The sequence below is a fragment of the Lissotriton helveticus genome, chromosome 6, assembly GCF_964261635.1.
Source record: "Lissotriton helveticus chromosome 6, aLisHel1.1, whole genome shotgun sequence".
NCBI lineage: Eukaryota > Metazoa > Chordata > Amphibia > Caudata > Salamandridae > Lissotriton > Lissotriton helveticus.
In genome coordinates, this window is record NC_136067.1 from 38,020,305 (window position 1) to 38,045,218 (window position 24,914).

The 24,914-nt window shown below is 48.0% G+C and overlaps 1 protein-coding gene across 1 annotated transcript in view; it reads left to right on the forward strand.

Annotated features, from left to right (window-relative positions):
• KIF6 (kinesin family member 6) overlaps positions 1–24,914 on the forward strand; it is a 1,617,941-nt gene that overhangs the window by 312,553 nt on the left and 1,280,474 nt on the right. Inside the window, exon 6 of the mRNA XM_078647330.1 lies at positions 4,515–4,644. Coding sequence (XP_078503456.1) covers positions 4,515–4,644 — 130 coding nt within the window. The remainder of the gene's footprint in view (positions 1–4,514; positions 4,645–24,914) is intronic.

A 24,914-nucleotide genomic window follows, 5' to 3' on the forward strand; every position in this document is an offset into this window, starting at 1 on the left:
ACCGTGCTTTTCCGAGCCTTCCCTCCACCTCAACGAGTCCAGGATATTCAGGCTATGATCCTGATGTTTGAACCCTTGACCCGGATCACAGCGAGAGCATTGCTGAGGTTTCTGGGCCCCTTGGCCTCCTGCATCGTAATAGTGGACCACACCATATAGCTCATTTGGACACTGCAGTGGGGTCTAAAGTCTCAGTGGGCTTGGCCCCAGGGGCACCTATCAGAGTCCATCCAGGTGTCGAAGGAGAGTGCGAAAAAACTGCAGTGGTGGTTACTTGTCCGCCATTGTACCCTTGACCTTTGAACTGCAATACCTGAGGTTGCTGTTGTGTCAGTGTGGGTTTGTGTTTCCTGAGACCACAGTGAGTGCTGTTGACTTCTCAAAACTATGGATAGATTACAGAAGGCTAAAGGGGAAAGAAAATTGATGCCCATGTACAAGAACAAGAGTCACTCAGCGAACATTCAAATCACTTTTGATAACTGATACTCCAGGGTACTTTGGATGACCGTCACATTTCAGAATTGAATATAAATGTGGCAGTCTATGCGATGCATTTCGGTTTGTTGTCTGTTCCTGGACCCTTACTTTAGTGTTTTAGCGATAAAGCAGCTATAAAGCCAACATTCTACCACCTCAAAGCCAAAGTTTAATGCTGCCCTCTCCCTGGAGTTCATCAGATTAACATTAAGTGAAACATGTTATTCAATTGGAACCTAATACACGTGACCAATCTCAAGGCTAGAAATAAACATTGCTGAGTGTTGAGGCTTGGCAGTTCGGGCTGGACTGTTCCCATGAGGCACAGGGTCAGACTGATTTGCATATAGCCATGTCTGAACTGGGGTGGCAGAGTGGGCTAAAGAACGGTGATGGATTAAACCCAGATCTGTTGACTGGGTCTGAGTGTTTGATTGGTTCAGATGCTCCGTCCATTACCACCCCCTTTTGTACTGAGTGTTGAAGCAAGGCGCGAGCCACCAGGACCCAGCACTTGGTATTGAGTATATGGTCTTTATTATTCCTGGCTGAGATCATTTGTCTCTCGTGGTTTTGGTCTCATAATAGAATTTCAGTCTTTTGTCTTTTCCACTGTGGGGAATAAATCATAGTTTATTGCAGGTCCACTTGATCCACCTTCCTTGTTTGTTACTCCTGATGCCAAAGGAATTCTGCCTCCTTGTAAGGGCCTTCTTGGATTTACAGCACTCCATTACTCTGCCCTATAGTTCTGGGTTTTGTATAGTGCGAGCTGATGGAAGGTACTTCACCCATTCTCAACCCTCTTCTCTGTATTGCCCTTCTTTCTGGTAGCTGTTCTGGAGAGCCCTGTCTTTGCCCATTATAAAAGGTGCGAGTCCCATGTGAAATGCTTGCTGGTGGACTTGAGTATACCTACCTGCTGGTTGCCTTTTTGTAGCTTTCCAATTCAAAGTGCCCAGTTGATAGTAGGAGTTATCTGGGAAGAGGAGAAAGGTCATTAAGGGATCGTAGGACACATCCTCCCTAATTTAATACTCAAATCACGCAGGGTATACTACAAACTATAATGTCTTTAAATGGCAATCCTTTACTGCCTAAATAAAGCAACCCTGTCTGATTAATACAAGGAATGCTTGACCCATCTGAAACCTATAAGATTGTTAGACTCTCATGCTTCATCATCGGGTCTCATCCTGGTCCCTAAAAACCAGGATGGGATCAACTATGTTCCAGGAAACTCTTCAGATAATATTGTGCCGGTGACTTCTAGGAGATAAAAATATCTTGGAACATCCTTGTATCCCTTTAATCAGGGGGTGTTCCTGGTATTGTTAGAAACACATACTTGTTTGGGGTGTCTTTGGAAGATGCAGCCCCTATTCCCTCTGGGTCATTGACATGTTTCAGCCCATTACACAGGCCCAATGGGTCCGGGGCTTTCATCAGGACTAAGCTATGCTGCTCTTGAATCTATGTTTTAGGCTCATCCCACTGAAAAGCTCTGGTGGTCCGACTTCCAGAGTTTGACCAGGAGTTGGCTGAAACCCAAGCCGGCGAACCCTTACCGAAGCCAGCCTGTTGAAGAGCAGCGAGAGACCCCCTGAAGAAAAAACTCCATAAAAGTTTCTAAGTCCGAACATAGGAGAGTTAACCAGTACCAACCGCGAGAGTCAAGCCGCCCACCTTCAACCGCGAGCCGGCCTAAATCCCTGGTTAGTCCCGCTGGAAAGCTCTTGAGGTCTGGCTTCCACAAGTTTGACTAGTAGCTTGTCGCAAGGCAAGCCAGCGAACCCTCACTGAACCTGGACTGGCTGAGCGCTTTAAAGGACCCCGGGAAGAAAAGCTCCAGAAATGTTTCTAAGCCCGAAGGTAAATACTTTGACCGAGACCTACCGTGAGGGGTAGCCACACAGGGTGAAAAAAAAACACGTGGTGTCCCACACTACAAGTCCTCACGCTAAACTCAAGGACCACTATGTGGATATTGTTGTGGATCTCACAGTAAACACAACTAGACCTATCTGAGGTTGTTCATTTAAGGACAAAAAACGAGAGGTAAGAGGTTCCAATACAGCGAGATATTGACAAAAGTATAAATTAAAAATTATAAATTAAAAGTTCCACCGCTTATCCTGACATTTGGTACACAATTCTAACACGCACTATATGAATAAAGTTGTTCTCAACAGTTAATGGTAAAAAACCATATGCAAATTTTATTATTGATATCTCGTAAAAATGTTTTGACAACAATTGATTAAAAACATGGAGAAAAATACATTTGAATTTACTACACAATTCATAAAATACAAAACATAATACATTAAAAAGAATCAAAAATTGACAATTTTATTCATAGAAATGAACAACCTCAGATAGGTCTAGTTGTGATTACTGTGAGATCCACAACAATATCCACATAGTGGTCCCTGAGTTTAGCGTGAGGACTTGTAGTGTGGGACACCACATGTTTTTTTTTCTTATTCCCCCTGGTCCCAGACAATCCTACAGAGGGGGCCTCCTAAATTTTCTAATAGCCACACAGGGCTCTATCGCGGTCAGCCTGAAACTTGGACTTTGTCCCGGTCTAGTGCAACCAGATGTCCCAATAGGCTCTATAGGTTTCTGTTTGCTATATTGTCTAAACCTTTAAAAATTAATATCTCCGGTTCCCTACATTGGATTGTTTACGTTTTGGTGTTATTTCAAAGATAAAAATATTTCCTATGTTTATAAATTTGTGTTGGATTTTTATTGTGTGTTTTGTCTTAATTATTTACTGAATTGATGTTTTTTAAATGCTTTACATACCGGTTTGAAGTTAAGCCTGCCTACTCATAGCCAATCTACCAGGGATTGAGCATCCGAATAGTTTTCTAAGACCTATTCCGAGCCCTATATTGTGTTGGTTGTATTATTGCCAGTGGTAGATGCATATCTACCACTTCTAATAACCCACTTTCCTACAGTGTGATAGGGTGAATTTGTGGACCACAAACTAGAGTACAAGAAGAGATTTCTTCTTGATTTGGACTAAGGATGGAGTACAAAATTTGAGGATGTTGATTAGAAACCATGTATGGTTCTATCAGTGATAGGCCTGAAGGTTTCTACATTAATGAGGATGAGCTGTACCTTTGTTTGGTTTTGCTTGTTATACAGTTTCAGTGGCTTCCATGCAGGCTCTGAACCAGAGACTGCTGTTTGATGACAATGGATTAGTTGGGTTCAAGGCAGGTCACTGTGTTCCTGGATATATTGACTGAGTAGCCCTTCCAAGCTCCTTCAGGTTGAGCAGCGAACGGATGAGCGCACAGGTCCCTGAGGAACCCTTCAGGTGATGGGAACTGGTGAAGAGACAGCAAGTTGTAGAAATTGTTTTGCCCTGGGATGTGTCAGGTGATCCCTTTTAGGATAATGTTAATGATGCAATGTAGGGATCCAAGTAAGACCTGGTGGTCGATGATAGAAGATTCCCTATGGCAGTGCTTTATTTCAGCTGGTGGTTTCTGGTGCTCAACACTTGCAGTTATTTGGAAACACTGGTTCTTGTGGCAGTCTGCCACTTGGTGGCGCTGTCTGTCTAATTTAGAGATGAGCACAGCGCTGTTGTTTGTTAATTCAGTAAACACTAAAAATGACTATTACCTGCAGCCCATGCCATTCTTATAGTGTTGGTGGAATGGAGTAGTCTGAATTGTCAAGAGTGTGATAGTTAGTAGTTGTCTTGATACTATCAATGACAGCCCTACCAGGGGCAATGTGTGGTGCAAGCTGCAGTGATCTCATGACATGAGCCCTGGCACCTATGTTTTTTACAAATTAACCACTGCCGTATGGGTTTACCAGCGCCAAGACACTTGGAATTCTACAGCTTTAGAAATAATTGGAGGCAAGCTATTTGACTGAGTAGAGCATGAGTACAATGGTGATGACAGAGACATAACATATATATTCATATTTGTATGCAGTTAACAGCATGATTTTTAATGTCTTTTTCCATTCAACTAATGCGCATTTTGTCACACTAGGAAAGTGACTATTATGGAGGACCCAGATCAGAATATTCACTTGAAGAACCTGTCTCTCCAGCAGGCGACCAATGAGGAAGAGGCCTTGAATCTGCTCTTCTTGGGCGACACCAACAGGATGATCGCGGAAGTGAGTAACAGTGGGGGCTGAGAAATGTATAAAAGTTACACCTCCTGAGAGTATGTATATTAGAGAAAGACTTGCATCATCAGGCAGTGTTTCCAGATTGTAGCCCGGTGGGCCTACTATGAAATATCCGGTCAATACATTACTTGCCAGACTGTTGTGGAACTGCATATTACAGGTCTGTTTGGAAGAACTGCACTACTCTCCTTTTTGTATAGTTTTTTTTTAACATCACCTTCACATTCTTCTAAGAAAATTGACATTTGTCTCTACATATTTCCACAATGTTAAAGAAATAGGAAATTCTGGGTGCCTGGAAAAATTAAAGTAATTAAAGATGACACTGGTCAGTGTGGTGGAAGCTGACTTATAGTACAAAAGAGTGCAAAGCACGCCTCCCTAATGTGAAGCAGTGATTTTGGGTGTGGAAGAAGTGCTATTGAACAAGCAAACAATGGATTCAACAAACTGAAGTGCTATGTTGTGTGAACGGATGAGCTGCTGGTCAGGGGAGACTAAGAATGTCTCTGTGTTCTGAAGGCCACAGTGCCACATGGTAGTGGATTGGTTCAAACAGACAAAATAAGTGCTAAGGGCTGAATGAAATCACAAGTAAAGACAGTGAGGAGAGCCTGACTCACGAAGGGCCTCCACGCTCGAGGAGGAGGTCCCGCAGGTGTAGGGAAGTCTCTGCACTCGGAGGTGGCGTTTAAGATAAATGTCTTGAATTTTGTGAGGGTCGAGTGGCCGCCTCTCGTATGTGTGGAGTGAGGGCCCAGTGCGTCAACTGAATGTAGTGGAAGTGCTCCGACTTCTCTAGTCCGTAGTCTCTTCTGCAATTATCAAAAGTGAGGGGGTCGGCGTTGTGGAACAGGTGTGTCAGAGCTAGGCATCCTCCTTCAAGCCAGATGTCAAAGGGACCCTCGTATAATGCTGGGGGGGAAGATTGGATTAAAGTGAAAGGGCATGCGTGGCGAGGGGCACGCGGTCCACTGTTCATTACCGGCAAGCGAGTCCCACACTTTCAGAGTCGTGCGAGTAGGGGTGCTAAACATTCTTTTTTTTTTGTCAGCTTGCCCATAACTCATCTCCCCGATTTCACGGGTCTCCGGTGCTGTGCCCAACACCTTCTCAGCCCTCCCGCCAACCCTCAGAGGCCGAGACCTCTTTACGCTTTATATTGATTTCCCACACCTTTTTAGGTCTCGCTAGCGAATGCAGCGCATGCGCTGCTTCGCTTGCGAGACTCTGTTGTTGCCGCTTTCTGTGACGAAGGGAGACATGATATGGCACGCGCGGACAGGAGATATGCACGCGTACGAACAAGAGATGTGCACTCCGTACACGTGCACAGCTCCTGTCCCCGGAGGCTAGCAGAGCGCGCATCGAGCGCTTTCAGTTTCCCTCCCCTGTCGGCTCCATGGAGCCAGCTTGTTTAAGTATTTGTCACATGTAGAGAACCAGGAAGGTGAAGGGCCTATGCTCAATGACTTTGACATTGCTTTTGCCATTAAAAACAGTATAACATTAATCGTGTTTTTTAACCCTTAACATCAGAACAGTGAATGTGTACATGTGGAGAGGATAATGACTACCAGAGATGAATTCCACCTGAGATGTTCTCACTTTGGGTTAAAGAACATTTTCCTTGAACCAACTTTATCACAAAAAATATATATTTCTAGCAATCAAATCACCCACCCCCACCCAGCTTTCACGATTGAAGAATATGAAGTTGTTTTAAGGCACCGAAACATATATGGGCAGATTTCATATCATGAATTAGATAATGACTTTGAAAGAAGTTATTTACCTTTTTTTTAAGTTCAAGTATTTTATTGTACTTAGAGAAGTCTTTTGCGCATGGTAAGGAGTCTTCGTTTTCTCTCTCCCAGAATGTATAATATAAAATGGCCCTAATCTGTAAGTAAGTAGGATATCCCCAGCAGCAGAGATGGGGGTACTGGGAATTGTAACTCCTCATTAAAGAGGGAGGCACAGCTCCCCCTCAGTGACATCCCAGGGACAGTGTCTGATGATAGATGTGGTAGTGTGATGGTGCCGTAAAGGATTGTCCTTGGAAATAGCGACGAGTTTTCATTCAATAATCTAAATTTTAGCCTTACAAATTTGTGATTTTTTAAAAATACGTTTAAAAGTCCAGGCTTTCCTTGCACAGTACATACGTGCACAGCACACCACGTTCTGTCAATTCAATTCTGCATCCTAACAGTCGGGCAGGCGTTCACATTCCGGTGGTGGATAACCGGATCACACAACAGTTTTGTCTGGCTCTAATTCAGGTCTTTGGTTGAAAGTGAGTCAGTGCTAGCTGCAAATACACTATTACCATCGTATTACGAATGCAGATTACTTGAAGTGGTAATGTGTGACAGAGAATGTGCATTGATATTGTTTATAATTGTATTACAGTGGTGAAATATTGTTTTTTTGTGCTGTGGGGTTTTTGTGCTGCATCGTTGCATTGTGATGTGTTATGCTTTGGCTGTTGTGTTGTGCTGTTTTGACTGTTTTCTTGAGCTGTCCCCCTTGTTTGAGTTCAGGGGAGAGGATATGTCATAAGGGCTAGAGCGGTCGACCTCGAAGCTGGGGAACGGGGTTCGAGTTTTGGCATGGTCGCTGTGATTCTGGGCAAGTCACTTAATCTCCCCGTGCCTAACAGAATATAAATGTGTCAGTCTGTAACGCAACTGGCGCTCATGTAAAGGGCTTTGATACCTTCCTGTAGAGTTCACGGTATATGAAACTCACAAAAAAATTTGTTCAGCCGCTGTGTGTACATCATTGTCTTAAGATCTTTTGGTTATTATAGACATGCAAACAAGTGCTGCTAGTTCTCAGTAGATTACGTCTTAAAGGTTCCCACAGAAACAATGCATTATCACCTTCAAAGGTGGTAAAATGATGCTGCTCCGTGTTCTCAACTATTTAAGACAAAAGTCAGGCCAAAAATGTGGCAGAAACCTATTTTAAATAAGCAGTTCCAGGGCTCACTTCTTGTGATCCCGCCCATGATGTCGTAACTTTCAGTTGTTGACACTTCCAAGTGAATGGCAGAGCTTACTGAGGTCTAATGACTGGTAAGTTTAAACTTTTTGTAAAAAGAAAATCCCACAAAACCCACGTCGTTGCGTCTTTGCAGATAGTGTCTTTTCAACTGTGTCATATGTTGCAAGATAACGTCCATTTGGCGGTTAAAACAGGTACGAAAATCGCCCCTTCGCAAGTGCTGCCCCAATTAGGTAACACCTGCTCACAATCTCTCTTCCCAAAGTCCTTGTGGCGTTTGTTGTGACGCTCAGTTCGAATGGCAAACCACCTCACATCCGGTGTGTGCCCAAGGGCGCAAGTAACTAACGCGTGCTTGCTATGGAAAATGATAGTCAAATCTTTGCTGCTGTTAATTCTCAGGCATCAAAATAAGACATGAATGAGTTTTGAATCCAGACAAACACAGCGTTTCATTCTTGGCCCTGCATGCCAACTCCGACAGGTTTGAGAGAACTATGCCCATAGTAGTTGCTTTTTAGGTCTCGCTAGCGAACGAAATGCATGCGCTGCATCGCCTTGCGAGTCTCTATTGTTGCCGCTTTCTGTGCCGAAGGGAGACAGGAGATGGCAAGCGAGGAAAAGAGATGTGCACGCGTACGGACAGGAGATGTGCACTCAGCACGCGTGCACATCTCCTGTCCCCCGAGTCTGGCAGCACGCGCAATGCGCGCTTTCAGTTTCCCTCCCCCCGTCGGCTCCACTGAGCCAGCTTGTTTAAGTATTACATGCACTTCCTGATGGAAGAGACAGCGAAATTGCATTATCTTCCCCCTTCCCTGCCTTCTGCCACCTCCTGGACACCCGCCTGGGCCGGCGTCACTGCCTACCATTGGACGCTGTCACACGCCCCGCCACGCATGCAAAGGCTGTCAGGTGTACCCGACACTGCTTGTTTTTAAAGTTGTGCCAAGCTTAATATTGCAATTCTTTACAGGAAGTAGGACAGAGGGTTTGTGGTTGCTCTCCTATGAAGTGGGCTGGCGGTGCTCTCTTAATTGTGCCCCTGCCTCTCGAATTGCCAGATGTTTTGCGTGGCATTTCTTCCGGCAAAAGAAAAGAACTGTGCGTGTGTGATGTGACTCGATGCTCTCCCATCAAACATAAACACTTTTGCTCTTTGAACCACTGACTCATAACGCTATGTTTGAAGGGGGGGTGGGGCGGGGGACCAAAATTCCTCCTACGGGTCTCCAGCTGAATGCTATACATTAACTCTCTATAACTAGTGGCATGCCCTAGGTCACACTGGCAATGTGATTGACAGGCAAGGGCATGCAACGGAAGGATGTGGTGATCGGCTGTATTACAATAAACTCTCTGCGTTCTGTCACACTCCTTGTTTATGTGTCTAACCAGTTGCTTAATTTGTCGGGTCCGTACAACTATTCGCCTTTCCATTTAGTGGTCTAGAGTGCAGGTTTGCACGTATGTTGCCGCTCTTGCAGATTCCGAACAAACCATGGTTTTAAACAAGCATTGGTGTCTCTCTGACGGCGTCCAAGCTGGCTTGTGTTCTGCGCTTCTTTCACACCAAAGCAGTGTGCAGTGCCTGTGCTCGCCTCAAGGACTCGTCGGGTCACTGTACCCCCGAGCGACTTATGTGAGCTCTTGTGTTGTTTATAGGCACTTCTTGGTGCTACACAGACACACAGAAAGACACAGAATGTCCCATATGTAAAACAACGGATAAACGATTTTCTTATCACCAGATATTCAGCATGAAGCCGCCATGCCCAAATGCAAATTGTCTTTATGCTGGGAAGGTCACCTCTTCTGCAGCATCGTTTCCGTTTATTTGTGTATGTATCTCTTTCCATGTCTGTACTCTTTGTATAATTGAATCTCAATTTTGGACGCTTACTGTGTAGATGTGTCACACGTCTCTTTCTTTCTCTCCCTTCGTCCTTAACACCTTCTCCCTCGAGATCGAGCCATCCAGGTACGATTAGCCCCCCCTATCTTTAAATAAGTGCCATTTCCTACACCTTCTCTGCTGCACTGTCTCACTTTACCACTGTCTCCCTCTTTTCCTCTCTGCACCCCTTGCTGCTCAATGGCTGCACATTTATTTTGCTATTGTAGAGCGGACATGGAAACTGCAGCAAACATATCTCAGAGGTCTCACACTCCGCACATCTCAAGATTTCGCACACGATTTCATTTTTTCCCCAGTCGCTCCCACAGCTAGACTTCGAGTCTGGCGTAGGAGTGAGTTGGTCATGGCTAAGGGGGGTGAGCCGAAAGAGGTGAAGGCCAAGTGCCCAGAAGTTCACCCCCTTGAAAAGCAGGACACATCAACCCGTCGAGCCCAGACGGAATCAGTGCATGGCAGGCGACAGAGATTACGAGGCGACTAAGGGGCACATGCATCATTGGTTTTTGCATTCGCAAACGGTGTGAATCGCAAAATTCGGCCGTTTGCGAATGCAAAAAATATTTTTGGGATGCATCATTTATTTATTTTTTTCGCAATTTAAGAAATCGCAATTTTTTGCGATTTCTTAAATTGCTATAGCATTTAAGAAATCACAAATTTTGCGATTTCTTAAATGCTATGCATGATTTATTTTAAATTGCGAATTCGCACTTAGGAAGGGGAAAATTACCATGAAGTAAACCTTCGTGGTAATTTGGGAAAAGTTTTAAAAATGCACAAAAGTGCATTTTTGAAACTTATATTTTACACACACACATGCCCTTGGGACATGTGTGTGAGTAAAATGTACTTATGTGACATTTCAGGGGTGCAGGGGGGGGTTCCTTTGGACCCCCCCTGCACCCTTGGAATTGCATTCTCATTTTGCGATTCCTTAATTGCGAATTCGCAAAATGAGAATGCCTTCCCTTTGATTCCTATGGGCCTCTAGGCCCATAGGAATCAATGTAATGCGATTCCTTATTTGCGATTCGCAATTAAGGAATCGCAAATAAAGAAAATTAAGGAATCGCAAAAACTTTTGCAATTTCCTGATGCATAGGATTTTGCAATTCCTAAATTGCGATTCCTTAATTTTTTCCTTAATTTCGCAATTTAGGAATCGCAAATTCCTACAATGATGCATGTGGCCCTAAGTCCGAGGAGAGCGAAATCCTGCTGCCCAGACAGACTGAGTGGAGCGGTGAGCAGCACACCCTTTCCACTCAAATGAGATTCTTCTTTGCCTCACTCTAAGATCTAGTTGGGATCCGCTTCGTGTCGGGGGCGCCGAGTCTCAATGGTTCCTCATGGGAAGTAGGGTTGCCACCTTTCCAAGACATAATAAAACAAACATTTGCAATGCAATAGGTCGCGCATTTACGTGAGTTTGAGCTATTGGCATTGTAAATGACAATGCCTTTTATTTTTGTTTTGCTTTTTAAAACATAAATGAAAGGCATTGTCATTTACAATGCCAATAGCTTAAACTCGCGTAAATGCGAGACCTATTGCATTGCAAATGCTTGTTTTTTTTGCAGCTTTATACAAAGCGATCTCGAGCACTTTACATAAGCACCGGTTTTTCATTACTCACGGTAATATTCTTTTTTTTGTCAGCTTGTCCATACGAATGGCAATAGCGCTGTGCAAATTGCATCACTCAGCTGCTTAAAAAACAAACATTTGCAATGCAATAGGTCTCGCATTTGCGAGAGCGTGAGCTATTGGCATTGTAAATGACAATGCCTTTTATTTTTTGTATTGGTTTTCAAAACAGATAAATAAAAAGCATTGTCATTTACAATGCCAATAGCTTAAACTCTGGGAGACTCATTGCATTGCAAATGCTTGTTTTATCAAGTACTTGGTCACCTCATTTGAAAAGGTCATTAGCAATAGATGAAAAAATCGTATTGATATCCAAGCTATTTGTAATTGCTTCAAATTAATGACTGCAATTCTTTCCTTAGCAACGTCCTGACGTATGTGTTTTATATATGTTATTACCCTCTGTAATCCAAGTACATGCTTTCCTGATAGCTTTCCAGGTGAGACAAAAATGATGGTGCCTTACCCCTACATGAATGTCTTTCCTGGTTCAGTTCGGCTTCACATTGCTGTGGGTTATAATTTTGAGTTCGAGGCATGTGGGCTGCTGAATTCATATCTATAGCATAGATCGCCGCCTAGTGTTGGGTCCGGATGATTGCACATTGTTGTCCTGGAAGAGTCTTCGAAGTATCACGAGATAGGTGGCTCCTCCCCTGGACTACAGTGCGCATGGGCATCGACTCCATCCTCAGATTGTTTTTTTCCGCCATTGGGTTCGGATGTATATTCGACATCTCCAGTTCGGAATCGATATAGATTTTCTCAAGGCCTGAAGGCCTTTTCCTATACCGTCGATATTGTTTTGCGGTCGGTGCCTTGATCTGTTCCGGCTCAGTTCCCGAGTCGGACGTCCAGAGGAGTCGCGTGGCTCTTCGGTGCTCGAGGCCCAGTCGACGCAGCAAGACCTTCGACGGAACATCATGGAACGGAGTCCGTTCAAGAAATGTCCCATGTGCGGATCTAAGTACCCACACATCGACGTACAACCTGTGTGCAACAAGTGCCTGTCGCCGGACCACGATGAAGCCAACTGTATGGCTTGTTCCAGGTTTCGATCGAAGAAAACGATTCGACTTCGGCGCGTGGCGCGTCTGGAGGCCCGGCAATCGGCCCTGGCACCGGTGGACATCTTTGACAGAGAAGAAGCAGACGAACAGGAAGTTCAGATGCAGATTTCCCCTCCGGCGGAGGAGATCGACTACAAATACGATGCGGACGTCGAGGTGGTCGAGGCAGAAGACGTCGTCGATGAGGTAGGAGACGACGAAGAGGCCTACGGGGCCACGGAAGATAGCTCATGTGAAGAGCTAAGCCCCGAACGTACAATTACTAAGGCTCAGGTCGAGGGATCGCCACACGGCCTTACCCAAGACCTTCCACCCAGATCCAAGGCCTCGCCTACGGGCCCGGCTACGGACACTTCGGCGGAGCCGCCATTGCCGAAAACGAAACCGAAAGTGAATCCATCGGTGTCGGCAAAAACGAAAGTGATGGAGCCGCCATCGAAACCAAAGACGTCGACTCCTCTATCGACACCCTCGTCTTCCGAGGTGTCGGGACACCCGAAGCCGAAGAAATCTATCGACCCGGTGAAGTCCACCAAGGGCGTAGAAGTCAAAACGTTCAAGGGCGTCGAGCCAACGTCAAAGAAGGGCGTCGAGCCGAAGTCAAGCAAGGGCGTCAAGCCGAAGTCAAGTAAGGCCGTCGAGCTGAAAACTGGTGCCCCGACTCCAGTAGTCAAGGCCGCCGATCCAAAAACGTCGGTGCCAAAGTCTGTCGGCCCGGAAGGAGGGCGTGGCGCACCTACAAAGGAGCCCCTTCCGCCGAGGCCGGAAAAGCCAAAGGCATCGACGCTCGATCCTTCACCAAGAGCGTCCGTCGGGTCGACGAAGCCGTCCGCTTCCTTTACGAAGCAGGTCTCGGACTCCCTCAAACGCATCAGGCACAAGGCTTCTGCGGAAGACCCGAAGGCGACTTCCACCCCGAAGCAAACTGCCACGACGCAAAAGTCTTCGATGCCAATCCTCTTCACGTTGCCGCCGAAGGTGGCACCGAAGGACTTCGCACCACGATCGGTGCCCGAAGCGCACTTGCAGGGATCTGCGGGATCGACGCCGACTCACCCGATTGGGAGCTCGAAGCATCGACAGCCCTTGGTGGAGGAGCAGTCGGAACATTTCATCGATGCCGACACCGGGAAACTTACCCTTTACAAAAGGAAGATCACGGCGACGCAGCCTTTGGAGTCCTTCACGATTCCTTTAAAGCGCAAGAAGCCTGCTTCGGATTCCCCGGTTCTGGTCGAACCGATGGTTCCTCGGACTCCAAGACCTGCCACACCCTCACCCACTTATTCGGATGCGGAGGATGCAGGGGATGAGGACGAGGAATATAACTTCCCTGCCAACACAGATCCTGATGAACAACAGGACTCCTGGACAGATGCAGGGGACACAGGGGATCAGCACACTGCCCAGGACCCTCCGGTGTACCATGTCAAGACCTCTCCCACTGAGGATTCTGCTGCATTTAATGCCTTGATTGAGAGGGCGCCAAGAACCAGGACGTTCAGCTGCATGCTGACCCTGTTGAGGTGGACTTCCTCTTTGACACTTTTTCAACAGCTGAAAAGACTGTGCTGAAAGGGGTACTGAAACATGCTGCAGACATTTTCAAGGAACCCACGCGGGCGAGGGTGGTCAACCCTAGAATTGAGAAAAAATACAGACCGGCACCTGGCGATCCTACCTACATCAAGGGCCAGTTGCCATTGGACTCTCTGGTCGTTTCTAATGCCCGTAAAAGGGCGAACTCGCAAACCACTGGTGAAGCTCCTCCCCCAGACAAAGAATCCAAAGTGCTGGAGGCATCAGGGAAAAGGGTAGCAGCTCAGGCAGCTAATATCTGGCGTATCTCAAACACTCAAGCCCTCTTGGCCAGATACGACAGGGCTCACTACGACACACTAGAGACCCTGTTGCAACATCTCCCAGATCAATATAAGGAGGCAGCGGAGATGCTGATTCAGGAAGGGAAACTCATCTCCAACGCTTCTATTAAGTGAGCACTAGACTTTGCGGACACTGCCGCCAGGGCAATGAACACCAGTGTGATGTTGAGAGGTCAGGCATGGCTCAGAATCTCCGGGTTCAAACCGGAGATACAAACTACCATCCTCAACCAGCCGGTAAACCCTGACAGATTATTTGGTCCTGAGGTGGATACCACCCTGGAAAAAATAAAAAAGGATACCGAGACTGCTAAGTCCATGGGAGCTCTCCAGTCCCAACAGTTTCGGGGGAGCACTTTTCGTCGCTCAGGCAATAGAGGTGTTTCCAGAGGCCAGATGTCCCAGCAAGCACCATTCAATAAAGGTGGGGCGCAATCCTCTTACACCAAGCAAAATAGAGGTGGATATCGGGGCAACAGCACCAAGGGCAGAGGCAGGGGTAACAACAACTCCCGTTCCTCCGCCACCAACAAACAGTGACGCCCTGTCACTGCCCCCGACCATTCCACACCTGTCGGGGGGAGACTCCAGTGGTTCCTGCCAGTCTGGAAATCCATCACCACAGACAGGTGGGTCAGGAAGCTTATCCAATTCGGTTATTGTCTGGAGCTAACATCCACTCCACCCAACATGCCACCAAAATACCGTCCTATGTCCACAGAGCATTTTCACTTATTGCAGCAGGAGGTTCTGGTCATGCTGCAAAAAGGCGCAATAGAGCTCGTGCCAGTGGAGGAAGAAGGCACAGGAGTGTACTCCCTGTACTTCTTAATCCCAAAGAAGGACGGGTCACTCAGACCCATTCTGGACCTCAGACCCCTAAGCCAGTATATTCTCTCAGAACACTTCCACATGCTAACACTGCAGCAGGTTCTTCCCTTACTCAATCAGGGAGACTTCTTCGCAACCTTGGATCTCAAGGATGCTTACTTTCACATTCCTCTCCATCCTTCACACAGGAAATACCTCAGATTCACCATTCAAAGTCGGCATTATCAATTCAAGGTCCTTCCTTTCGGAGTGACCACAGCCCCCAGAGTGTTCACGAAATGTCTGGCGACAGTGGCTGCGCACCTCAGGAGGCAGAACGTGCATGTCTACCCTTATCTGGACGACTGGCTGGTTCAGGCAAAGTCGGCCCAGCAGTGCGCCGCAGACATGTCCCACACCATTCACCTTCTTCACGGTCTGGGCTTCTCACTAAAGTATCCGAAGTCGCACCTTCAGCCAGCCCATGTGCGGCAGTATCTGGGAGCGACAATAGATACTCTGGCAGCCACAGCTCAGCCAAATTCAGTGAGGAGCGACAACATTCAGTCACTGATCCAAAAGTTCAGACCGCAACACTCGCTTCCGGCAAGAGTGTTCATGCAGTTGATAGGCATGATGGCCTCCTGCATCTTCATAGTCCCGCACACGAGGCTACATATGCGTCCGCTCCAAGAATGCTTGGCTCATCAGTGGACTCAGACTCAAGGACAATTGAACGACCTAGTGTTAGTGACCGGTCGGGCATACAACTCTCTGCATTGGTGGAATCCACACAACCTTTGCAAGGGCCGACCGTTCCAGGAGCCTGTGCCACAGATTATCCTGACGACGGACGCATCTCTCCAGGGATGGGGAGCTCATGTACTCCACTACACGGTGCAGGGACTATGGACAACGCAGCAAAAGAAGATGCACATCAACTACCTAGAACTGATGGCAATCTTCATGGCAATGAAAGCGTTCAAAGTACATCTGTGCAACAAGGTCGTGTTGATCCGGACGGACAACATGATGGCCATGTACTACATCCAAAAGCAGGGAGGTACACACTCTCCACAGTTGTCTCATCTGGCTCAGAGCGTGTGGAAGTGGGCCATTCAGAGGAACATCTTCCTCATGGCGGAACACCTCCCGGGCAAGGACAATCAAATGGCGGATCTGCTCAGCAGGTACAGCCACCAAATGCACGAGTGGGAGATACATCCATCAGTACTCCACCCGTACTTCCAGCAGTGGGGTCATCCAGAGATAGACCTGTTTGCCACAAGGGAAAACGCAAAATGCCAAAGCTTTTCCGCCAGGTTCCCTCACCCACAGTCGCAGGGCAATGCGATATGGATGAACTGGTCAGGCAGATTTGCGTACGCTTTTCCCCCAGCACCTCTCATACCGCTGGTGGCACGAAAGCTAAAGCAACACTCGATGACGCTCATCCTGGTTGCTCCAACGTGGGCACGCCAACCATGGTACACCACGTTTCTAGAACTCTCCGTGGTACTGCATCAAAGGCTGCACCTCACACCCAGGCTTTTGACGCAGAGCCATGGCGACATTCAGCATCCAGACCCGCAACAGCTCAACCTGGCGATCTGGCTCCTGAGGTCTTAGAGTTTGGCTACCTTGACTTGCCTCCTGAATGCATGGATGTCATACGGGAGGCTAGAAGGCCCACCACCAGGGTCTGCTATGCAGCAAAATGGAAGCGGTTTGTCATTTACTGTACTGAACGCCACATCAACCCGCTAGATGCATCCATTCCCAACATCATCTGTTATTTGTTACATCTTTACAAATGCAATCTAGCATATGCTTCCATTCGGATACACTTATCCGCCATAGCGGATTATCTCCAAAACAGGCAGCATCTCTCTGTTTTCAGGGTGCCTGCCGTTAAAGCCTTCCTCGAAGGCCTGAAGCGGGTCATCCCTCCCAGGACCCCGCCAGCTCCTGTGTGGAACCTCAATGTGGTCCTCACCAGGTTGATGGGCCCACCTTTTGAGCCTCTGCATTCCTGTGAGATTCAGTTCTTAACATGGAAAGTGGCGTTTCCCATTGCCATTACGTCTCTGCGACGTGTTAGTGAGCTACAGGCGCTCACTGTACAAGAGCCATTCATACAGATTCACTCCAACAGGGTGGTGCTGCGCACTAACCCTACATTTCTTCCTAAAGTGGTTTCACAGTTCCATGTCAATCAGACCATTGAGCTGTTCGCGTTCTTTCCAAACCCAGAAACAGTAGCGGAAAGAATGCTCCATACGCTTGATGTCAAAAGAGCGCTAATGTACTATATTGACAGAACACAACCTTTTAGAAAGACACAACAACTCTTTGTTGCCTTTTCAGCCCAGCACAAAGGCAACCCCATTTCCAAAGCAGGTATAGCCAGGTGGATCGTTAAGTGTATTCAGATTTGCTATCACAAGGCTAAGCGCACTTTAACGGTCCCCCCTAGAGCCCACTCCACCCGCAAGTTGGGGGCCTCCATGGCTTTCCTTGGTAATATCCCTTTGGAAGACATTTGTAGAGCAGCCACATGGTCTACCCCACACACATTTACTAAACACTACTGTGTAGATGTGCACTCCAAGCAGCTGTAGGGCAGGCTGTTCTAAAGACACTTTTTCAGACATCTGCAGCTGGCACAGGCGGCCGCCGTTAATGGAGGGACTGCTATTTATTCTATGCTATAGATATGAATTCAGCAGCCCACATGCCTCGAACTGAATATGCTACTTACCAGTATGCATCTGTTCTTGGCATGTAGGGCTGCTGACATTCATATCGCCCGCCCTACTCCCCGGCGCCTGTAGCGACTGCAGAATTTACACTTATTCTTAGCATGGTCATCGCTCACACTGTTACACTCCATCTTCGCCACAATGGCTAAAAACAATCTGTGGATGGAGTCGCTGCCCATGGGCACTGTAGTCCAGGGGAGGAGCCAACTATCTCGTGATACTTCGAAGACTCTTCCAGGACAACAATGTGCAATCATCCGGACCCAACACTAGGCGGCGATCTATGCTATAGATATGAATGTCAGCAGCCCTACATGCCAAGAACAGATGCATACTGGTAAGTAGCATATTCATCATCAAGCACAGTGCCCTGTGACCTGCCTCCTTCCGCTCGAGAGATGTCTGCACCAGATCTGCTAGTGAACTAGCAGCAAGCAAGCGCCATGAAGATCGCTTCATGCTGCTTGGTGTGTAGTATCTCCATAGGTAATGGCATGCTTCACAGCCTTCAGGTGGCAGCCGCGAGCTAGTAAGTCAAGATAGAAACCGCGTCTTAATGATGTGGAAGTCTTAAACTATCACAGACAACCCCCTCTGCTTCCTACACGCAGCGCTACAGATGTCTCCATTCAGACAGACATTGCCCGTTTATCATCGACGAGTGGAGGACCCATGGCTGGACTGGCCAGCTGGGCAAACGGGTAGTCCCTGGGAGGCTGGAGCCCCCAGAGGCCAATTTTGTCACTTGGAGGCCGGTTTCGGCCTCCAGGAGCGGTTGTGCACTCTACACAATCCCAGCTGTAACTTGAAAGAGTTGCTCTGTTTCTAGCGTGCATTAGAACGTCTGCACATGGGGACTGAATGTATATTTTTTGCCAGGGCTGTTTTAAGTTCCCAGTGTGGCCCTGGGAGGGCCTCCGTCTGAGAGCGGCCATCTTGTGCCCTGTGTTGAATCCTGGTGGCCATCTTGTGCCCTGTGTTGAATCCTGGTGGCCATCTTGTGCCCCGTGCTGTACCCTAGCGGCCATCTTGTGCCCTGTGCTGTGTCCTGTTGGCCATATTGTGCCCCCTGTTGAACCATGGTGGCCGTCTTGTACCCTGTGCTGTATCCTGGTGGCCATCTCGTGTCCCGTGTTGAATCCTGGTGGCCATCTTGTGCCCCGTGCTGTACCCTGGCGGCCATCTTGTGCCCTGTGCTGTATCCTGGTGCGCATCTTGTGTCCTGTGCTGTACCGTGGTAGCCATCTTGTGCCCCATGCTGTATCCTGGTGGCCATCTTGTGCCCTGTGCTGTATCCTGGTGGCCATCTTGTGCCCTGTGCTGTATCCTGGCGGCCATCTTGTGCCCTGTGCTGTACCCTGGCGGCCATCTTGTGCCCTGTGCTGTATCCTGTTGGCCAGCTTGTGCCTCGTGCTCTACCCTGGCCACCATCTTCTGCCCCGTGCTGTATCCTGGTGGCCATCTTGTGCCCCGTGCTGGATCCTCGTGAGCATCTTGTGCCCCATGCAGTATCCTGGTGGCCATCTTGTGCACTATGCTGTATCCATTGTGGCCATCTTCTGCCCTGTGCTGTATCCTGTTGGCCATCTTGTTCCCCATGTTGAATCCTGGTGGCCATCTTGTGCCCCGTGCTGTACCCTGGCGGCCATCTTGTGCTCTGTGCTGTATCCTGGTGGGCATCTTGTGTCCTGTGCTGTACCCTGGCAGCCATCTTGTGCCCTGTGCTGAATCCTGATGGGCATCTTGTGTCCTGTGCTGTACCGTGGTGGCCATCTTGTGCCCCATACTGTATCCCGGTGGCCATCTTGTGCCCTGTGCTGTATCCTGGTGGCCATCTTGTGCCCCGTGCTGTACCCTGGCGGCCATCTTGTGCTCTGTGCTGTATCCTGGTGGGCATCTTGTGTCCTGTGCTGTACCGTGGTGGCCATCTTGTGCCCCATACTGTATCCCGGTGGCCATCTTGTGCCCCGTGCTGTATCCTGGTGGCCATCTTGTGCCCTGTGCTGTACCCTGGCAGCCATCTTGTGCCCTGTGCTGAATCCTGATGGGCATCTTGTGTCCTGTGCTGTACCGTGGTGGCCATCTTGTGCCCCATACTGTATCCCAGTGGCCATCTTGTGCCCCGTGCTGTATCCTGGTGGCCATCTTGTGCCCTGTGCTGTACCCTGGCAGCCATCTTGTGCTCCGTGCTGAATCCTGATGGGCATCTTGTGTCCTGTGCTGTACCGTGGTGGCCATCTTGTGCCCCATGCTGTATCCTGGTGGCCATCTTGTGCCCCGTGTTGAATCCTGGTGGCCATCTTGTGCCCCATGCTGTATCCTGGTGGCCATCTTGTGTCCTGTGCTGTACCGTGGTGGCCATCTTGTGCCCCGTGCTGTATCCTGGTGCCCATCTTGTGCCCCATGCTTTATCCTGGTGGCCATCTTGTGCCCCATAATGTATCCTGGTGGCCATCTTGTGCCTTGTGCTGTATCCTGGTGGCCATCGTTTGCCCATGCTGTATCCTGGTGGCCATCTTGTGCCCCGTGCTATATCCTGGTGAAGGCGTCTGAATCAGGGTGATGTATCCAAGTGAAAATAGCAGAGGTGGGCTAGCAGCCTTGGCACACAGGGAGGAGCCATGCTTGAAGCAGATGGGTCTAGTTAGGGACAGCAGAGCCTTCAACAGATGACATCACCGCTCTCAAACATAAGCGCCCAGAGGCTACCGCCTTGGCACACTCACAAGAAAACTTCACTCAAGCGCTACACAAATGCATGTGACCTCTGAGATCTAAGATGCTTGCTCCTCATTACCCTTCCAGGCTCCTTCGGTCCTGCCCAAAAGCTTCTATTTTTGTTTGGTCTTGTACAGAGTGTCTTTTCGTTGTTACCAGTGTTTTATATTACACAGTTAGTCGTGCCAGCTGACCTGACACCGCTTGTAATAACACTTTTCCTGCTGTTTCTGAACCACAGATGCTCGACCCCCTTAACTTTGAGTAACTTTGTGCCCAGTCATGCACTCATTTGATTGGCTGCTCATGATGTCTCAATACTTCGCTTCAGTTTGGATAAACGAAGCCTACTTGCAGCTTTTTCCAATGAAAAGCACATTGACTAACTTCCCAATGTTGTGTGCACCACATGTACACACATAAATAGCTCAGAGGCCTCCAGCTTTTATGTGGCATTATTAAAGCCTCTTCCAGACATACTGTCTTGTGTTTGAAGTTGTCACAGAACAGAAGTCTTTCTCTCCAACACTGGGAGCCTGCCTCTCAGGCCAAGCTCTGGAGCAAGCCTGCTTCAGTGGCTGCTACAAACGTGTTGATGTTAAACATGAGCCTTGAGCATCCGCTTGAGTCGGGTCAGAGATCCTTGCAAGTCTCACACGTCATCCTATGGACTCCTGTAAGTCTGCCCGATCGCTGTCTCGCAAAGCTCTGCTGCTGGCCATGGTCGAACGGTCGTTCGTTGATCCTAATCTAAGGAGTGTCTCAGGATGGACTTCAAGACCCAACCATGAGTGTTTCAGGTGGAGTCATCCTATGGACTCCTGTAAGTCTGCCCGATCGCTGTCTCGCAAAGCTCTGCTGCTGGCCATGGTCGAACGGTCGTTCGTTGATCCTAATCTAAGGAGTGTCTCAGGAAGGACTTCACGACCCAACCATGAGTGTTTCAGGTGGAGTCATCCTATGGACTCCTGTAAGTCTGCCGGATCGCTGTCTCCCAAAGCTCTGCTGCTGGCCATTGTCGATCGGTCGTTCGTTGATCCTAATCTAAGGAGTGTCTCAGGAAGTGCTTCAGACCCAACCGTGAAAGTTTCAGGTGGAGTCATCCTATGGACACCTGCAAGTCTGCCCGGTCGCTTTCTTGCAACGCTCTGCTGCTGACCATGGTCGAACGGTCGTTTGTTGATCCTAATCCAAGGAGTGTCTCGGAAGGACTTCAAGACCCAACTGTGAATGTTTCAGGTGGAGTCATCCTATGGACTCCTATAAGTCTGCCCGGTCGTTTTCTTGACCGAAAGCCCGGTCGCTTTCTTGCAAATCTTCTGCTGGCCATGGTCGAACGGTCGTTTGTTGATCCTAATCTAAGGAGTGTCTCGGAAGGACTTCAAGACCCAACCGTGAATGTTTCAGGTGGAGTCATCCTATGGACTCCTATAAGTCTGCCCGGTCGCTGTCTCACAAAGCTCTGCTGCTGGCCATGGTCGAACGGTCGTTCGTTGATACTAATCTAAGAAGTGTGTCGCAGAAGGACTTCAGGACCCAACCGTGAATGTTTCAGGTGGAGTCATCCTATGGACTCCTGCAAGTCTGCCCGGTCGCTTTCTTGCAACGCTCTGCTGCTGGCCATGGTCGAACGGTCGTTCGTTGATTCCAATCTAAGGAGTGTCTCGGGAAGGGCTTGAGGACCCAACCGTGAGTGTTTCAGGTGGAGTCTTCATTTGATGTTCAGGATCTGCCTTGACAAGTCCAAGCCTCGAGAGGTCTATAGTACCGGTATCAGACCGGGAACCCGTAGTGCGGCATCCATTGAGCATCCCACCCTGTACCACACCAAGACTTTATGACACTACCCGAAGCTATCATCGAGTGCCTTTATAGTTCAGATCTTTTCAGTAGTTGTCTAGGACACATACGCTGGCCTACAACCACTGGCCGTTGAGAAAACTGAGAATATAATTCCCAAAACAATAACACAAACAACCCTATCCCACCCCTCACAGTCCTGGAGACTACTCCGCTGCAGAATAGTTTACCATGAAACTATCTTTTGGAAATTAGATCCTGTCTTCTTAGTCGTTAGTTGCCACCTTCCAAGCGTTGTCAGTGACCAACTAGCCTGAGGTTTGATAGTGTGATGCATGGCCCAGTGAGGAACTTGGCTGCACCTAAACCTCTTTGGTTTGGGCAGATCTGACTATTTCAGCATCCCAAAGGGTTTAATTCTTTGATAGTCAAACAGGATATAATTCTTTGATAGTCAAACAGGTTTCCCTCTCTAAAGCACTAGGGTAAATTGGGGTTCTCCAGGACTGGGGTAAAGGGGGATGAGATTGGGGTCATACATAACTTTGTCGCTACTGTCTTACCCTCCCAGTGCAGCCCTCCTGTTGGGAGATGAAAACCACCCAAAGAACCTCCTCACAATACATGGCACCTTCTACCCGTGTGCCCGGCATACGTTTGGTACCCCAACGTCACTCTGTTTTGAATTGTAGATCCACAACCAAAGGCTACTAGGGTCTCTCTCTGGAATCACCAGTCACTTTCTCAGCATCAAGCGAGAGGAGCAGTGTGTGATTTTTTGCATTAGGGGAATATATTTTATTTGGTGTGGGACCTGTTTACTGTTGACCCCACAGCTTGCTTCCTGATGAATCTGGACTGCTCGGGGTCAGTGAGGCCCGGCCCCATCCTGGATGGCAGCACTCCTTTCAAAAGCTATGTGTCCACATGGAGTAGGGAAATGAAATGAAATTATGAAATGATGATGATGATGTTGAAATGATGATGATGAAATGATGAAATGATTACGCACTTGTATAGTGCACGACTACCCTTAGGCATCTCGGCGCTTGTACGAATACCGCCGAGGAACCCTTCCTGGCCTTTCCCTGTGAGGAGCCCACTCCTGGGCACCCCCAAGGTGAAGTCAGGCATCCCAGCGTTGTGGGGGCCGTTGTGGAGATTAAGCAAGCTATTGCCCAGAGTTCCAGAGTGGGACTCCATGATTGGAATAGGCACCCAGGCGAGAATTATCCGGTCCGAGGAAATTGAGCCCGAGACCCGCCGGGGCGGGAATTGAACCCTGGTCCCGGCCAGACTACTGCATCAGGGTCTGCCGCTCTAACCATTGAGCCACACTTCTCTACTGAGTCTTCTGGGACTTCTGGGAGACTGGTCCTTAAGAGCTGCATTGATTGTGTTACATGCCTGGCTTGATTGTGATCATCGCTCCGGCTATAGAAGGAGCCGCCGCGCGAATACCAGCAAAGGAGTTAACAAGACGAGTCGGCACCGGATCTAGAACCCCACCGAGGGTTTTATAGATCCACGGTCCTGGTGATGTACCTGTTTTATATATGGCTTTGCCAGTGGTTCCTTTGATATGTGAGAATTGATCTAATAGCTCTGGTATTTCAGGTCTTCGATTCTGTACTTGCTAGCCTTCCGTAGAAGTTCTGGCATGGGCCGAGGGACCCTCTTCAGCTCACCAAGAACTTTAAAAGCTCCTGCTATCCCATAGTCAGTCAGAACTTCTTCTGCATCCTTCATTGCTGGTATTCTGTTACCATCTTAGCTCTTAATTTACCGTCCAGTAGTTTACTGCGGTGAGCTGCACTGTCGTACCATTGTCTAGATCATAGTGTAGTCTGCTTCGTCTGGGTCTAATGCCTTGGCCTGTGCTTTAGCCGCTCTTCATTTATACCAGTTGGAATACATTTCTCCCATTTCTTGCAGCTGCAGCTTTGGCCTTTCTCTCATCTCATGCCTAGCCCTGTTCATGTTGTGTGCTATTGCTGTCATGTGTCTGGGAACCAGAAGCTGGCTTCGACAGTCGTCGCTGAATGACGGAACCTGTCCAATCCTCATGGAGGATCTATTACTGAGCCTGCTCCTCATGTCCCTGACTATAGTGACGATACTAAAAGGGGGGTTGAACCCATGCAGTCGCGGGGACCTGGGCGTTATGTGATATACTAGAAGGGGGGTCCCCGCAAGGAATTGGTGTTGTGTGTAACACACACCAAAAGGAACAATGAAAAGGACAATTAAAACTGCTCAAAACACAATTAATTATGAATAGATATTGCCCTTTATTTGACAATACCAAATTCCACTTGTAACACATACATTGTATTTTGTAATAAATAGTAAGCCCCAGTCGGGTAGTGAAAGGAAGAAGGGGATGTGCTCACGTAAGTGAAAAAGTCATGGAAAAATAGAAATATTCAACAAAATTGCAATAGCTAAAGTTTTCAGAACAATTCAAAAATTATATATAGGACCCAAAAGCTTTAAGGCCTTATTTGAAAACCATTCATTCAAGAACATTCCACGGCAATATACATGATTACAACAATTCATGGGCGTGTGCCGGATGTCCAAAAAATAAGAAGGCGTCGACGTTTCGACCCCTAGCCGTAGGTTACTTTTA